Below are 17342 nucleotides of genomic sequence, written 5' to 3' on the forward strand. Positions count from 1 at the left end.
GTACATATAAATTCACTTGACTGGAAGTGAAAATGCCTTATTGCTGTAGACTCCTTGAATCCTTCCTTCCTTCCAGCTTTTTCAGCCTGTGGATCAGTTGGCACTTCTGGAGTTCTTGTCCCCTTCCTCCCTTGTTTTGCTGAAGGCCAATGAGCAGTTTGAGGCAGGAGAGCAAACGTTAATTGCATCTGTTTAAGATGTGCAGCATTTTATTATTAAAACATAATTAACTATGTTCTTTGTATTATATTAGAGAGAGGTTACTTTTTATATCACAAATTAGTTTTCCTAATTTTTTTTAGTTGTCACAACTGTTGGTACTTAATCACACAAAATTGGAATGTAAAGAGAAAGGGCTTGTGGTATGTAAATTATGGAAATAAAGTATTTTGTATTTTATTTTATTAAGCTCTGTTTCTTTTATATTACTAATATCCTGGTTTTTAAGATTTTGTAGTGGCTCCTTTCCTCTTCTTTTAAATATTGTGCAATTATGGCACTATGGTAAGAGTAAATTACTCTAAATCATTCTTTCAAATGCTGTAAGATAATCTTCCCTTTATTTTACAAGGTATGTTTTAATATTAAAAACCAAGTATTTTAAGCAGAATTTATTGTTAATGTTTTGTGTATTTCTACTGAAGTTAGGTTGAACTCATTCATATCCGCTGTTATAATTTTTCTTGAAATAATTTTTAATGAAATAAATATGCAAGAAATGAATTCACAGAACTAAACTCACTGAAGGTGAATTACATTTGCAAAATTATATTGTACATAATGGAACTAATTATAAATTGAGTATATGTTATTTAAAAACTAGTATCAAACTACTGTTTCAGCAAGAACAATGTCTGGTAAGGTGCAGCCAGTTCCCAAAGATTCTTTTAGTAAGTACAATTCCTTCCATGGATTATCTATGGATCCAATAACAAATCTCCATTCAGTGATTTTGAGGATTTCAATAATTTGGGTTTGGCAGTTACTACAGAATTCTTTAATTTATATAGGTTGAAATAATTAGCATTTGTCTCACCTGACAGCATGCCATGCTTTGTGCATTTGTGTTTCTGAAAATGAAGGGCCATATGTGACAAAAAAAGAACACATGATTCATGTGGAGCAGCTGCAGGTATAAATTCTGATGGTTTAATGTTTAAACATGGCAGGTGGGACACGGAACACTACTGACAGACTTGCAATGCACTTTGAAGACACTGCACTAAATGTTAGCGGAAGTTAGTTGATCTTTTCTCACACACTACATTTTTGCAAGGTTTAGCAAGTTACATACTTTAGCCAACATCTCTTTGTTCGTAACTGCCTTTAAAAGAAACCTCTTCACTGCTGAAACTTGGCAACTAGATCAATGTACCTTTTTTAGACGTCATTGGCACCATAACTTTTGAAGGTGTTTGTACTTGTGTGCTCACACTGGAAAGTAGCACAGCCAGAACAGAAAGTACAGCAGGTCCACCATCAAGGCATTGGAAATGATTTATAGGAAAAGCATATGGAAATACCTGCTGTCCTTAAAATGAACATGCTTCCCATGTGGCTTTCAGTGATGGTTGCCTCTTCTGCAGCGTCTGTGTGTCATATTTCTTGCCTGTAAAACATTTGCCACATTTATGTTCTGTATAATTGCTACACTGAATATTTTATGTATGTTTATTCTTATAAAAGAGTTTTGGAACACGGCATAAAACCATGTCATTTTTCAGATTCAAAAAGCATGTGAACCTGTTCAGTGCTAAACATCTGGTAGGAACCCACCTTTCTCACTCAGTTTAAGAATTTGTAAAATGGCCATCAGGTAGGTGAAATGTATACAGAACTCAGGCCTTTAAATTTCAGGAATCGGGGTGGGGAAGCAGGTAGTCAAAACGTCCACCACTTGGAATTCCTAAACATGTTGCTGCAACCTCTGCTTCTAGGGGAGGCCCCCCTTGGGCACCTGCCAATGCACTGGACTTATTTTGTCACACAATTCAGTAAGGGCCACTGAGAACCTGAGAGCCTTTATCTCTTCCCCATCTTTAATCTAATCCACATGGCCCTGTGCCACCTTTCTCATGCTACAGTACGAGGAGATTTTTAAAGGTTGTAATGGGCAAAAAACCGAAAGCACCACAGCATTCATGGAGCTTCCAGTCTACACTTTCAACAAATCTGCTCCACTTCCCAGTGGGGAGGGTTAGAACTGCATGGCTACCCACTCCCCACTGGGGGGGGGGGGAGGGCGTGGCCGGGACCGTTTAAATCAGAGGCACAAGCCGGAAGGCTTCCTCTTTGGCTCGCTTCCTCAATCACCCGCCCTCCCTATTTTGCAGGTTTAGGCACTGGCCTTGCTATGGACCTCGGTTGGTCGCCGTTAAGGGGCCTGGTAGGAATTTTTCCACTTGGCAAATTGGCACTGGCCATGTGGTTTTCGCCTACCTTGTAGCAATCGTCACAGCTTTGTTAGGGTTGCGGTTAGGCATTGTTTGACCTTGTGATGGGGGAGGGGAGGTGTGGCCATCACCTACCCCTCCAAGCTTAATTAAGGGTATTCCATTAAAGGAATCCAGGGGTGTTGATCTTGTCCGAAGCCCAGGTCGGGGGCTAGGGCCATGACACGACCCCAACAGGAACACCAGGGGGAGCTCGAGTTGGTATGCATTGGGCTCCCCCTTCCGGTGGTTTACCCTTACCAGACTTCCTGCGCATCGGGCAGGAGTCAGATATAGTCGGGTCCATTCAATGCCTAAGCCAATACCACTCACATTCTGTAATCAATAAAGTTGTGGCCAAATTTGCCCAATAACATAAACCTAATATCCGTGTCCTTGTGTGTGTTATTTCCCAATGAGGGGGTGGCTACGGGGTCTTGACACACAACTCTTGTTCCGTTCTCAACGTTACCAGGGCAGCATTCCATGCAGGACGTAGCAGCTATGCTGCAAAGGTAGCACTTGATACAGACCGTTCTCAACAAATACAGTTACTCCTTGTACTAGCACAGGGGCCAGCTTTTTCAGCAGGGGGCCGGTCCACTGTCCCTCAGACCTTGTGGGGGACCGGACTATATTTTGAAGGAAAAAAATGAACGAATTCCTATGCCCCACAAATAACCCAGAGATGCACTTTAAATAAAAGCACACATTCTACTCATGTAAAAACACACTGATTCCAGGACTGTCACGGGCCAGATTGAGAAGGCGATTGGGCCGTATCCGGCCCCTGAGCCTTAGTTTGTGTACCCATGTACTGGCACCTTCAGCATCAGCTCATCAACTTTCACTTGCCTTCGTCTTTTCCTCTGAAAGTGGAAATAAGAAACCCCCGTCATTGTCCCCTTCTTTCAGCTGAAGCCCAGTGCCATAAGGAACTGCCATAAGGAATCTAGTGCTATAAGGAATCTACTGCCATAAGGAATCTAGGGAAGATCCCAGAGGGGCAGACACTGCCCTCTCCCAGGACTTGTGATATATTACATCAGGCTGCCTTAGATCTGTAGATCTTCAGATGAATCTTGAGGAAGCAATCTGTCTTTCATCTCAGTTGCAGTATTGAGTCTGCTAATGCTTTTATGGGTTGCTAATGCGGGTGGCGCTGTGGGTAAAAGCCTCAGCGCCTAGGGCTTGCTGACTGAAAGGTTGGTGGTTCGAATCCCCGCGGCGGGGTGCGCTCCCGTCCTTCGGTCCCAGCGCCTGCCAACCTAGCAGTTCGAAAGCACCCCCGGGGGCAAGTAGATAAATAGGAACCGCTTACCAGCGGGAAGGTAAACGGCGTTCCGTGTGCGGCTCTGGCTCGCCAGAGCAGCGATGTCACGCTGGCCACGTGACCCGGAAGTGTCTTCAGACAGCGCTGGCCCCCGGCCTCTTGAGTGAGATGGGCGCACAACCCTAGAGTCTGTCCAGACTGGCCCGTACGGGCAGGGGTACCTTTACCTTAATGAGAAAATGTGAACCACAGTTGAATGACCAAATTAACATAATGGAGAACTAATAATGTATTGCCAATTGCTTTGCACAAATAAAGGTTCCTTATCAGAAGAGCCTGCTGGATCAGGCCAATAGCCCATCTAGTCCAGCATCCTGTTGTCACAGTGGCCAACCAGATGCCTGTAGGAAACCCACAAGCACGGCCTGAGCTCAAGAACATTCTCTCTTCCCTTGGCTTTCAGCAGTTGGTATTGGGAAGATTTACTGCCTCGAGCTGTTGGAGGTAGAGCAGAGTCACTGTGGCTAGTAACCACCAATAGCTAGGAATTTGTCTAATCTTTTAAAGCTGTGAATTCCTTAATCTCAGGGCTGTGGGTTCAAGCCCCAGGTTGAGTGAAAGATTCCTGCATAGCAGAGGGTTGGGCTAGATGATCCTTGTGGTCCCTTCCAATTCTATTATTTATTAAGTTGGTGGCCATCACTGCCTCCTGGGAGAGTTGAGTTCCATATTTTGACTATGTGCTCCATGTAGAAGTACCGGTACTTCCTTTTAACTATCCTTGGTTTTGCATCTAGTAGATCTTGAGCACAAAACCCATGAAACATATTTTCCTTTTAAAAGAGCAGATTACATATAAAATTACTTACCTGATACATGGCCACCATAATAATTTGCATGCTGTTTTGCCCAGAGCCTGCTCACAAAATGCTTCAGGGAGGCTAACTTTGCCCTTGCAGCCAGGTTTTCCTATGAATATAGATTTAAAATGCAGAATTAGTTGCTCATGAAATCCACTTCAATTAATTGATGTAGGTAGAAGTGTGATATTTAAGAAATTACAAGTGGATTTAGGCTCTCTCGTTCAGTGGTAGAGCTCATCCTTTGCATACAGGTCTCGGCTTCGGTTCCCAACTTCTCCAGGTAGGGAAAGAGTGGCTGCAGTCTGAAACCCTTTAGTTTTGGAGCAATGGTCTTTCTGATACAACTGGACTTCTAATGCTCACCATTCCAGGCCAGTATGGCCAGTGGTCAGGTGCAAGGTGAGTTTTGGCCCAATATTTGAAGGGCCAAACGTTCCCAACCTCTGGCAAAGGCATTACAGAGCTAGATGTACGAATGGTCTGACTCAGTATACATAAAATCTTACATAGAAAACAGAAATATGAACAGTCTTTCAAGTTGTGGCTGTTAAGATGGCTTCAGTTTAGAACAAAGTAGCCTAACAGAGTTGATAGGCGCATAATATCAGCACCAGCCTCCACCACCTGATGTAGCTTAACGGTGACATGCAAAACAGTTCACAAGGGACAAAAAAATACAGGAGACAGAGACTGTGCCCTTAATACTGCTCTGAAGGGATTTCAAGCACCACCATGCCAGGTATGTTGGTGCAACTATTTCCTTTCAGCAGGAGAGTAAGCAGTTCAAGGAAAAACAGTAAATGCTCAGTCTTCCCCACTCTGAATGCCGGTTCTCCTCCATATTGTAATTCCAATTTCTCCAAGTGCCCTTCCTTATGCACCTTAAGAAGAGCAACAGTCACATGTCAGAGAGAGGTATCACCAGAGAGGAGACACCAAGGTTTGCAGAAGGACAAAGTAGTCTTTAGAGGAGCGGGGACTCTAAGAGGGGTCCCAAAACAGCTCAATGAGAACTGAGCCTAGTTTGCATGCTGGGCAATGCTGCGGAGGGAAGGGGAGGGGGAGCAACCAGATGAAATGCAAGACCTGCGCAGGGGGATGGCGGGCTACTAAAATTTTAATCAGAACCAAATGGCATGGGTTGAGGCTCTATTTTCTGCAGGACCCAAGTAGTCTAGGAGGAGATGAATGCCTGAATGACAGCTGCAAAGGCCAAATCTGAGGGGCAAAGTTGTCTCATTGGCAGTTGGAATTGACGAAAAGGTCTTCAGGCTATTGCAGAAACCACTGGGTAGTTCGGTTAAAGTATGGTGCTGATAGCGCCAGGTTCACAGGGTCATGTCTTATTCCTGCATTGCATGGGGTTAGGCAGATGGTTCTCAGGGTCCCCTTCTAACTATGATTCCATGAAACTTGCCCATGATAGAGGAAAGTGTGAAACAGTCGGCAGAATGTGCATCCATCTCCATCTCTCTCTTGCCTCAGGATCACAGGAGCAGCCATCTATTTTGGTCCCAGGTGGCAATGAGCTGCCTGTTGTTGTTGTTGTTGTTGTTGTTGATGATGACATTATGCTCATCTGACTTGATTGCCCCAGCCACTTCGGGCGGCTCCCAACAAATTAAAATATAAAATCAAAATAAAATCTGCCTACTTGCAATGAGTAACAAAAACACACAAATTTGTCCTTTGCTGCCATCTTGTGTTGGGCTATTGAATAACTCCCAATTATTTGAAGTTTGATATACCCTATTCATCAACCTAGGTGGAATCTACATACGTGTTTAAAACTTTCGCTTGTTGTGAATTTTTTTTTTCCAAATTGCTTTGAAAAATGCATTGAATTTGCTATAGCTCCAAGTCGCCATCTAGTACCACAATTGTATATTGCACTTTAAGACACGTTCAAAATGTTTTACAGTATTTGCAGCTGTATAGCCGAGTCTCTATAAGGATGCGGGTGGCGCTGTGGGTAAAACCTCAGTGCCTAGGACTTGCCGATCGTATGGTCGGCGGTTCGAATTCCCGCGGCGGGGTGAGCTCCCGTCTTTCAGTCCCAGCTCCTGCCCACCTAGCAGTTCGAAAGGACTCTTAAGTGCAAGTAGATAAATAGGTACCGCTTTATAGCGGGAAGGTAAACGGCATTTCTGTGTGCTGTGCTGGTGCCGGTTCGCCGAAGCAGCTTCGTCACGCTGACCCGGAAGTGACCCAGAAGTGTCTTCTGACGGCGCCGGCTCACCGCCTCTAGAGTGAGATGAGCACGCAACCCTAGTGTCGGACACAACTGGCCCATACGGGCAGGGGTACCTTTACCTTTACCTTTAGCCGAGTCTCTAGTTTGAATATTTCCTAACTTCCTAACTGACTGTTTTATATTAATATTTGATTTTGACATTAGAGATGGAACTGTACTATAACAAACAATGTACTTTTTGTTATAAAGAAATGGTGCATAATTTCATATACAATTAAAGGGTAAATATTTTACACTTTTAAATAACATTTAATGAACTCTGACTTTATTTGATATCTGATCTTCATTGGTATTTTGCTTTGGTTTTTGATAGTTTGCACAAGCAGGGTAAATATTATGGTGTCCTCCATCACACAGTAATAAGTACTGGACATCATAGCATGCCAAGTATCAAAGATATGAAATAATATTCAGCATTTACTACAATTTGATCACTGTTGCATCATAATACTTTCTGTATTGACAATATCTGAGAGACTGAACACAGTATTGTTCAGTAGCTGATGATACTGAAAGCTAGCATTCAATAGTGTCTAGCGACTTACCAACAACATGCAATGTCGTTTTTGAGGTAAAATATCATGTTCAAATTTCTACTGCAATACAATAACTATATAATAGTTGTGGCCATAAAACTTGAGAAAATAGACTTGCCATTTAAGATAAGAACAAAAAATGGTTAAAACATATTGAAATAGCACTTAATTTCTGCTTACTCAAATTTCAAATTTAACAGTTTCCAACAGGTATCTGGTTGGCCACTGTGAAATTCAGAATTTCGCAAAATTAGAAATTTTTTCACATTTCAAAAGTTCGCAATTTATTTATTTATTTTTGGTTCCAGGTGTAGTTTGTTTACTCCCTGACACAAATATGAAATGTACCAAAAAAGAGGTACAATGATTATTAATATCACATCTCAAACACCTCTTTGTTTTAAGAATGGCTGATGCATCACTGTTTTTCAAATGTTCTTCATCGCTAGGGCTTTTTAAAAATATCAAAGTCCTTTTGTGTTATAATTGCTGTGCCAGATGCAGTCTTCCTGTGGTTTTACTATTTTCTTGTTTCTTCTGTGGTCCTGCATTAACATTGACAGTTTTGTCAGGCTCACACCAGTAAAACCACCGCAACCTTAAAGCCAGATTTCTTAGAGAGTCTTCATATTAAAATTCCTCTTGTCATTCCATATTTTTGTCATTCCGTCAACAGCTTTGCGCAGCGCTAGTGGCTTAAGCTGGCTGCTTCCCAAGAGATCAAGACAGAGGACATTGGTAAAACAAACACACACCCCATGCCCTACTTCTTAAAACCATTCATATGACAGGGAGGGATTTGATTCCATTAATAATAATAAAAACTGGCCAAGTTTAACTTGTTTGCCAACTTAAAAGAGAGACCCCAAACTATATACACCTTTCTCTTCAGATATTTGCCATCCAAATATTTTGGGGGGTGGGAGTTTATATTGAAAGACAACTCAATATCTTAGAAATATAATTATTCCTAGGATATTTCCAAATTAAAGTCTGTGTGAAGCCAGGACGATCCTTTCACTGTTTTTCAAAGGCACCCTCCTCCCCAGATGAGGTTGCCTCCCGCAAATAGGGAAATATAAAGCACCATTCCATTTGCCAAAAGGTCATGCATCAGGGTACGCATAGCCATCTGTGGCGTTTGCCCGCTCGTTTAGAAAATGTCTGTACAGGGGAGAGAGAAAGGGTTAAAATGTAGACCAATAGGAAAGCCGGAGGCAGAGCCTACCTGTTTATAAAAGGGCTTAGCCCGAGGTTTGAGTTAGTTGTTGGTGGTTAGTTGGTTGGTTTTAGTGGGTTGGTTGGTTTGGAAAGGCAGTTGGTAAAGGCAGTTGGAATTAGAGAGACAGTTGGTGTGAGGGGAGGCAGAAGAGTTAGAGACAGGATAAAAATAAAACTAAGAAGGTAAAGAGTAACAACAGTTAAAGTTTATTTGTGTCTGCAATAAACTACACTCTTCTTTGTTAACTTGAGAACCTGACTGAGACTAAGTGATTTACCGGGGAGGACCTGGTTGGTGGCAGCGGATAAGTGGTGGACGGGTCAATAGTCCGTGAGACGACTGGGGGCTCTGTACACCACCCTTTCTAAGCTAGTCACTGATGACCCCCCACCAAGCGGTGAAGGAGCTCTCCTTGCACTTTTGCATCTGATCTAGGATTTAGGGGTGTGTGATCAGGGTGTGTGCTGAGCCGAGAGGGCACCACCTTAAAGCCCGGTAAGTGAGACACCAGGCTTGGGGAACGAAGCGTGAGGGTCTGACAGGGTCCTAGAGTCCTCCCGCCTCCTTCCCAAAACCGAGGGAGGATCTACACTCACGTTTTTTAACTCTAAAAAAAGAGAGATCAGGAATGGTTCTGATAACCATATAGCCATGTGACGTTCATTTTTAATGTTGATGATGTGTTATTAAAATGTGGTGCCAGAGGGCGCTGCAGAGCAACACCCCCCCCCCCTTCCTAAAACCAGGTAGACTTTGTGGAATGGGACTTTTTCTGTCTTGATGTTTTGGAATGGTATTTTTAATATCGTTCTGATAAAAGGTTGAGTGTAGATCCAGCCCTCGTTAGCACTTTTCCAGCTTTGGGAGGAGGAAGGAGGGCTCTAGGATGCTGCCAGGGCCTCACACCTCCTTACCAAAGCTGGGTACCTCCTTATCCGCCCTTTTGAAGTGTGTTGGGGGAAGGGGGTTGATTGGGTTATTTTTGTTTTTATTTTTTATGTATTTTGTGTTATAATCACCTCAAGACTTGTGGGTATAGGGGCAGTATACTAACTAACTAGCTAGCTAGCTAACTAGTTAACTAATTTGGGAAAGCAGCATGAGGGCTGGAGAGGGCACCACATTTTGGCTTCACACAGGATGCCATGGTATCCAAGTCAGCCACTGCCTGTATGCTGCCCACTATCAATTTACCATTTTGTCCACTTTCTCTTTGATTTTCTTTGCTACTTTGGGGGAACTTCAAACAGAGCTGGTTCCCCTTTGGTGTGGGGTGAGTTACAGCAAAAGTGTTTTTGGAACTAAATCTTAAATGTATTTAGGAAATAGATTAAAAAAAACAAAAACCGATGGCCCACATTTTCCGCTAGGGGGAGTGATGCCTGCATTCAGAGAGACACAACAAAACATCAAAACTGGGACTGCAGCAACACTCAGTGAATTGATAGCATTGCAAATTGCTCCTCGGTTTAAGAAGCTTCCAGTTAGCCTTTGCAGTTTTTTTTTTTTTTACAAGGCGCATCTTGCATCTAAAATGGAGGTGAAGAGAGACCCTGTGTGTACAAGACTGAAGGAATAAAGCTTTGTGATGGAACTGAAAGCCTCCTTATCTCAGCTGGAGTTGGCACTAGTCATTATATCCATAAAAATCACCCTTCAGCATCCGACGTCTTGATGAAGTGCTCTCTGCCCACCCTGCTGGAGCTGACACAGAGCTTGGAAGCTGCAGGGGCACAGAGAGCGGAAGCAAAGGTGGCCATGTGCAAACAGTGGCACACATGCAGACAGAGCCCCAGTTATTTTTTAATTAGGACTGTAGCGATGTCATCATTAGAAGCCAGACTGTCAGATGTTCAGAAGAAGCAACAATGCCTTTCTGTGTAGGCCAGGGGAAGGGGAGAGGAGGAATGAGCATCCTCGGTAGTATGGTGTAGTGGTTAAAGTGCAGGCCTTAGAGCAGGGTGCTCTGGGTACAAATCCTTGATCAGCCACAATGCACTCTCTCTCAGTCTAACTCACTTGGAAAGGCTGCTTTGAGCTCCTTGGACAAAGGATGAGATAAAAACGCAAATAATAATTAAGTCTCTGACCTGGCATATTTTCCCTCTTCAGTATGCAACAGTTTTGCAAAAGTGGATCTTGATTAGCTGTACTAAACTAAGTGATACTTCATCCTTTCCTTGGAAGCTGCCTTGTTCCAGGTCAGACCATTTGTCCATCTGGCCCAGACCTGCTTACTCATGACTAAGCAGAGAGGCCTCACCCACCATTACCTGCTACCCGACCCATACAATTTTATTTCATAGTATTGTAGAGGGATCCCCAGGGTCATCTAGTCCAACCCCCTGCAATTATCTTCCACTTCTCCTCCAAGGAACTCAGAGTTACATGCATGATTCTGCCCATCCCACTTATTTATTATTATTATTTATTATTGCTAATATTATTAATTGAATGTATATACTGGCCTATGGACGCAGGTGGCACTGTGGGTTAAACCACAGAGCCTAGGACTTGCCGATCAGAAGGTCGGCGGTTCGAATCCCCGCGATGGGTGGGGTGAGCTGCTCCTGCCAACCTAGCAGTTTGAAAACACGTCAAAGTGCAAGTAGATAAATAGGTACCACTCCGGCGGGAAGGTAAACGGCGTTTCCGTTCGCTGCTCTGGTTCGCCAGAAGCGGCTTAGTCATGCTGGCCACATGACCCGGAAGCTGTACGCAGGCTCCCTCGGCCAATAAAGCGAGATGAGCGCCCCAACCCCAGAGTCGTCCATGACTGGACCTAACAGTCAGGGGTCCCTTTACCTTATACCGCCCTATACCTGCAGGTCTCAGGGTGGTCCACAGAGTCTCAGGTCCTGGGGTCCTGCTGGCCTGGAAGGATCTCCTGCTCTGATCCAGCCGGGCTGGTTTTCTATAAAGCTGAATGTCCCTTTGCTTGCAGTACCTGGGAAGAGTCTCTTCCCTTTTCCACCAGCCTTGACTGTTGTGTTAACTGTCATGCTGTGTCAATGAGCTTGTTTGTTACATATTTTAATTATGGATGCTTTAATGTAGGCGTTCTCCTCTGTATTTGAATTAAAGGTCTATGAGAACCTCAGAAACAGAAAATGAAAACCATACAGGTTTTTTTAAGTTTGGTAGAAAAGAGCCTGGAGAACTGTTTGAGTGTTTATGAGTTTTCTGTCCATGCTGTCTTCTTTCCAAGACGAGTGGCACAGATCCAGGACCGATTCTTGTCTGTTGCCAGCACAGACCCAGGTTGTGATGACTGCCTGCACAGTGGAGATCTCTCTGCTTCACAACCTGACCCCTTCCATCATACTCTTCTATGTCCAACTATAGGCAATGGTTATAAGTGGTGGTGGTGGGGGGTATATCATTAACTCATCGCTGTGGGTCTTCGCTTCAGACAGTTGCTTATGCAACTTCACCAGCTGGAGACACAGAGCTGTGGTTTCTGTGGTCAGTCCCTTAGGTGCAGACAATTTAGAGGCCACCTCAACCCCCTCCCCCGTGGTTAGAAACCTAGCCACACTTCTAGCCTTGTGGTTTAGGGTCTTCTCTGGAGTAGGTCTAATATAATTCTGCCGTGTCTTTCTCTGCTCAAGTGCTGTGAAACGCGACTCTTGGTCTTTGATCACCGGTGCAACATCCGTGTGTCAGAGATAATTCAACCAACTGTGGATTTGCATTGCTGCTTAGACAATATACTCAAGCAGGCAATTTCGTTAGCTAGCTGTGAGTGCACTGGATAATTTCATTAGCTTGATATGCGTGGTTACTTCTTCATTTCCTTCATGTGGTAATTGTTGCCTACTTTTCCTTGGATAGTTTCCTTCGCAGCGTTATCATTAACGTTGGTTCCAGTTATTCTGAAGGAACATTCCCCTCCTCCCGCAACTTATTATTATGTGATGCATTCCACACTCCCTCCTGTCTTCTGAGTAAAATTAGGGCCATTCAGGTGTTTAGTTATAAATACCATTCACATCCTGGTACAGGTAGTTTAGTTTTGCCGAATCAATTTTCTGGACGTGAGAGGGTCACTGTGCAGACCACAAAGTGTCAAGTGACCACAACACTTTTGCTAGATATACAGACTGATTCACAGCCAAGATAATCAAAGTATTTGTAGACATGAGCAGATGCAACTGATTTTGGACTAGCCAATGGTTTATGTGTCTGGACTAATAGGCCAGCTCGTGTTGGCATCTAGATTGATCCTTCTAACATTTTCTAAATATATATAAACTGCTACCAACATGAGTTTGACCCAACTGCGGGAGGCAGTGGAAGACAGGAGTGCCTGCTCTGGTCTATGGGGTCACGAAGAGTCGGACACGACTAAACGACTAAACAACAATATAAACTGCAAATTATTTCATTCTAAACTCTCACCTGTTATGTTTCTGCTCATTCCTCCTTCTCTAGGCACAATTTGCCCTGTAGTGTACCTTGGCTCTTAGCTAAACACATATTCTTCTAATATGCGTGTTAGCACAGGGGTATATGGATAAGGAAACAAATGGCAATCCTTGTCTCACTGGCCATTGCCAGCGACTTGAAAGTCCCACACTGCTCCAGGATGACTGCAAATCTGCAAGATGTTATTTTGTGGAGGCAGGTTCAAGAAACATGTGCCTATTCTACCCAAAGGCTACTGCATGCCTTTTGGGGAGCACCGATGAATTGGCCTTATGCATAATTTGCCTTTGCCTAGTTTAGCCGCCTAGAAATGAAATGGAACAAAGCAGTCCTTAAAAGAAAGTGCTTTGTTTGGCTTTACTGCAGGCATGGGCAAACTTGGCCCTCCAGATGTCTTTGGGACTACAACTCCCATCATCCCTAGCTAGCAGGACCGGTGGTCAGGGATGATGGGAACTGTAGTCCCAAAACATCTGGAGGGCCAAGTTTGCCTATGCCTGCTTTACTGCAATGTGACTAGTCTTTCTTACGGTGATTGAGTTCATCTCTAAGAAAAAGAGACAGCAGCAAATTACAGCACAAGAAGAAAAAGTGTTATGGGGAATGGAGGGTGGATTTTGAAGGCAAAAAGGACAGGGGCTCATCATTGCTATGTGTAGGAAATCCCCCTTTTTGGTCCCAAGGACCCTCAGGGTCCTAGGTTGACTCTTTGTGTCATAGACTATTGTAGGCAGTCTATGATTAGTGTATAACAAGGGGGCTTAGATTTTTGTCACAGGATTAGTTTTTTATATTCTACAGTAATTGGTAATTACAGAATTCTTTAGCATATTCTATATATTTAGAATTCCTTAGCATATTCCATAGTGTAGGGCTTACCTACCTAGCTACCCCCTATTTTCCTAGTGCCCAGTGGTCCCCTTAAGCGTCCCACACTGGTCTCTCCCTGGATCCCTATAGGCTTAACAGCCAGAAATGCTCCCTTGCCTCAGATTCTACTTGCAGCCAATCCAGTTTCTTCCTGCCTTCACTGCCTTTTCTCCTATCTGCAAGGTTCTCTGAAACTGAAACACACAGATTTTGTTTGTCCATGGCACAATGGCCCTTGCAAAACATGGGAAATGCCAAGGTTCTCTGTCTTGTCCCTTTGACTCCTTCCGCTTCCCTTCCTTTCCGCTCTTAGTTTTCTTGGTGACTTCCCCCTCATCGCTCCTGTGTCCTGCTTTTTATGGCCACTATCAGCATGTGAGCAATGCTCCTCAGCTGTGGCCACCTTGCCACCTCCTGTATTTTCCTTGGAGCGAGCTGGGAGATGAACTGCCTAGAAGCCTGTGAGAACAGCAGCTCTGGCCTCCTCCTTGCATCCTACCTCCCAAGCTCCAGGAAAGAAAGCCCTTGATCCATCCAAAGCAAACTAAATTTTTACTAGCATAGGAGATGGGAATGGTTGCTGGACCACTAAATAGCTGCAGGCTGTGTGTTTCTGGAGACACCGGGTCCTCCATTTCCTTACTGCACGAAGTTTTAAAGGTGAATCAGAAACTGCCTTCTATTTCAGGATTCCCTTACTTCCCACCCCCAATATGAGGGTGTGTGGACAAACAGCTGATGCCCCCTTTCAGAAGCTGACAAACAACCTATGGACTAAATACTGCTAGTGAATGAAGCCATTGGAGGAAGAACTCAGTCCGCAAGAAAACCAAACCAGCTCAATCCTTATTGAATCTCTGCAATTGTGCATGAAAACCACGGACGTGTAAATTCAGACCTATAAAAGTGCTCCGTTGTCATGTCTCCAAATCACCTAGCAGGATATTAAGAAGCTCAGCGATGTTAGGATTGCCCTCAGCCACCCCTAGAAGCATCACTGGGTGAACAGGGGCTGGCTGCTCAGAAATATTCCCAGACAAATCCCCCATGGCTGGCCTGAGCTGTGTTGCATCATGAAGATAAGAATTAGCCAGAGGAGTCAATCATCTTGGCTAACCGGCTTGGGCATCTTGTGAAAGGGTAGTTAGGAATGCATAGGAAGATTGAACAACTGGCTCAATTAGTTGTTATTCTAACCTGGTCTCCCCCCGACACATTCAGTTCTGCACAACTGAAAACAGCTTCCTAAATGTCACGAACAGACATTATACTGCCAAGGGGAGGGGATTCCTTTTTAAAATGATTATTCTTTCTTTCTCTCTTTGCAAGGAGGTGTTGCAGAGCTGCAGTTTAAATCCTGCCAGGTCCCAGGAGCTGGAGCCGAAACCTTCCGGCAAGGTTGATTAAGTCCAGCAATAGACACCCGTCATCCCTGCAACGCAGTAGGGGTAAAATTAAATGAATGGTAGCTTGTCGTGGCCAGAACTCCAATATTAATAAGTGTCACGCTGAGCTCAATGCACTGGCCAATGCATAATTTATCTGGCTTCATAAATATCAAAACATGCCACAGCTGCTAGGACTTTCGGCGCAAACCCCACAAATATTGCTTTAATTATTCAGTGGCTCGGCTCGGCAGAAGCCAGTCAACCAACCACTTCAAAGGTAGAGTTTAATAAAGTATCATTTGCAAGAGACCATCCAGAAAGGGATGATGGCACTGCCCTTTATTAAGGGCTAAAAACCTTATCAGAGGGCAAAAATCCCATAGAAAGAGGCTTAAGGAGACCTGCTCAATGGGCTAAGGAAAACATCTGAACAGTGCCCTCGCTAGGGACTGAGAGGCACCAAAAAATAATAACAAAAATCACAGAAAGGTCTATTTTCTCAGAAGGAAACTGACTAATGTTAAATAGATTTGTAGGAAACTGGTGGCATAGGAGAGAGGGAAGCCTTCATGATTTAAACATATGCAACACAGGTTAACTAAATACATGTATAAATCTAATATAGAACAAGTATTTACATACCAACCCAGAACAAAGTTGTTTACTTCCTAGACTGTAAACAATGCTCTCATTTGGAACTATAAACAGCCACACTGTTGGAATCAGCTAATTTTAGAATTCTACTGTTAGGATTTATATCTCACCTTTTCTTCCAGGCACTCAAGGTGGCATGAATGGTTCCTCGCTTCCCATTATTCTCACCATCTTGCATCTACAAGCCTCCCAAACACTCCTTCCCTTGCCCTGTTCAGGTCATATGCATTTAAAGTACACTTACATCACTTAAAAAGCTATGGTTTTACCCCAAAGAATCGTGGGACCCAGAATTCATTAAGGGTCTCCTAATAACTCTCAGCACCTGCAACAAACTACAGTCCCCAGAGGGCTGAGCCATGACTGTTAAAATGGCATAAGGGTGCTTCAAATGTTTGCTGTGGAAGTCATAAAGCATTACAAATCATTTAACCTCACCCATTCTCCTGATCTGTCCTTCACCCGAGTCTGTTCCGTGGCTATACCTAGGACAGAAGTCTGCAGCCTTCCAGATAATCCTGACCATTGGCCATGCTGGCAGGGCTGATGGGTTTTGTAGTCCAACACCACCTGGAAGGCCATGGGCTAGCAGAGCAGCTAGGTCTTCTAAGATCTTTCACCCTGAACAGCAGCTGGAGGAAACTGACCAGAGCACTGGCCAAACTGCAAGCTCCGAGGTGAGTTTCCTTACAAGCTCATTCATCCTGAGTAAAGCCCCAGCATGGTCTTCACTGAAAGGAGAGTGTCTGAATGAGACACAGGTGTGTTTGGAAACAGGTGTGCCATATTGGTTCACTAATCAGAGAGCTCCCTGTAAGCTGGCCTCTCCAAGGGAAACCCAAGTTCACCAGCTTGTTTTCCTATGCTGAGCTTAGCTGAAAGGCAAGAGGATGTCCTTTTTGTTTCATAAATTCCATTACTCCATATATATTTGATATTCATGTCTGTGGCATGTGAAAGGTCCCAGGTTTAATTCTCAGCATCTTCAAGGCAGGGATGAAATGGTTCTAAAACCCTGGAGAGCCCCTGGCAGTCAGTGTAGATAATACTGAGCTATGAGGACCAATGGCCTGATGATGATAATAAATAATAATAATAATAATAATAATAATAATAATAATAATAATATCCCACCCATCTGACTGGGTTTCCCCAGTATGGCAGCTCCCTATAGTCCTACATTCCTTTTTGTAAAAAAATCCTTTTTATTAAATTTTCCACTTTAACAATCCAATCCAATCACATTAAATATACATATACATATCAAATAATCCAAATATTCTGCCAAATTATAATTTTTTTAATAGGACTTCCCACGCTTCAAGTTCTGAGGGCTCTGATCATCTCATATCTCTGTTGCTTTTCATAGTCATTTCTGGTGGTTCCTCTAATTCCTTCTGTTGTTAACCTTCCTTCTTTCAC

At 43.6% G+C, this 17342-nt stretch overlaps 1 protein-coding gene and 1 long non-coding RNA gene across 2 annotated transcripts in view; one reads left to right on the top strand and one right to left on the bottom strand.

The window, feature by feature from the left end:
• The window catches only part of PAXIP1 (PAX interacting protein 1), a 30798-nt gene extending 29090 nt beyond the window's left edge, over positions 1-1708 (top strand). The window contains exon 21 of the mRNA XM_083406150.1: positions 5-1708. Within this exon, the coding sequence (XP_083262276.1) occupies positions 5-20 (16 nt within the window). The 3' untranslated portion in view covers positions 21-1708. The remainder of the gene's footprint in view (positions 1-4) is intronic.
• On the bottom strand, positions 1524-8677 carry LOC310661094. Its single transcript, XR_014503697.1, has 3 exons — positions 8587-8677; positions 4575-4674; positions 1524-1609 (listed from the first exon to the last, which is right to left on the bottom strand). It is a non-coding gene; the product is annotated as an uncharacterized lncRNA (long non-coding RNA).
• Between the last annotated feature and the right edge of the window lie 8665 nt (positions 8678-17342).

The sequence above is a fragment of the Podarcis tiliguerta genome, assembly GCF_965153285.1.
Source record: "Podarcis tiliguerta genome assembly, chromosome: 12".
Classification (NCBI taxonomy): Eukaryota; Metazoa; Chordata; class Lepidosauria; order Squamata; family Lacertidae; genus Podarcis; species Podarcis tiliguerta.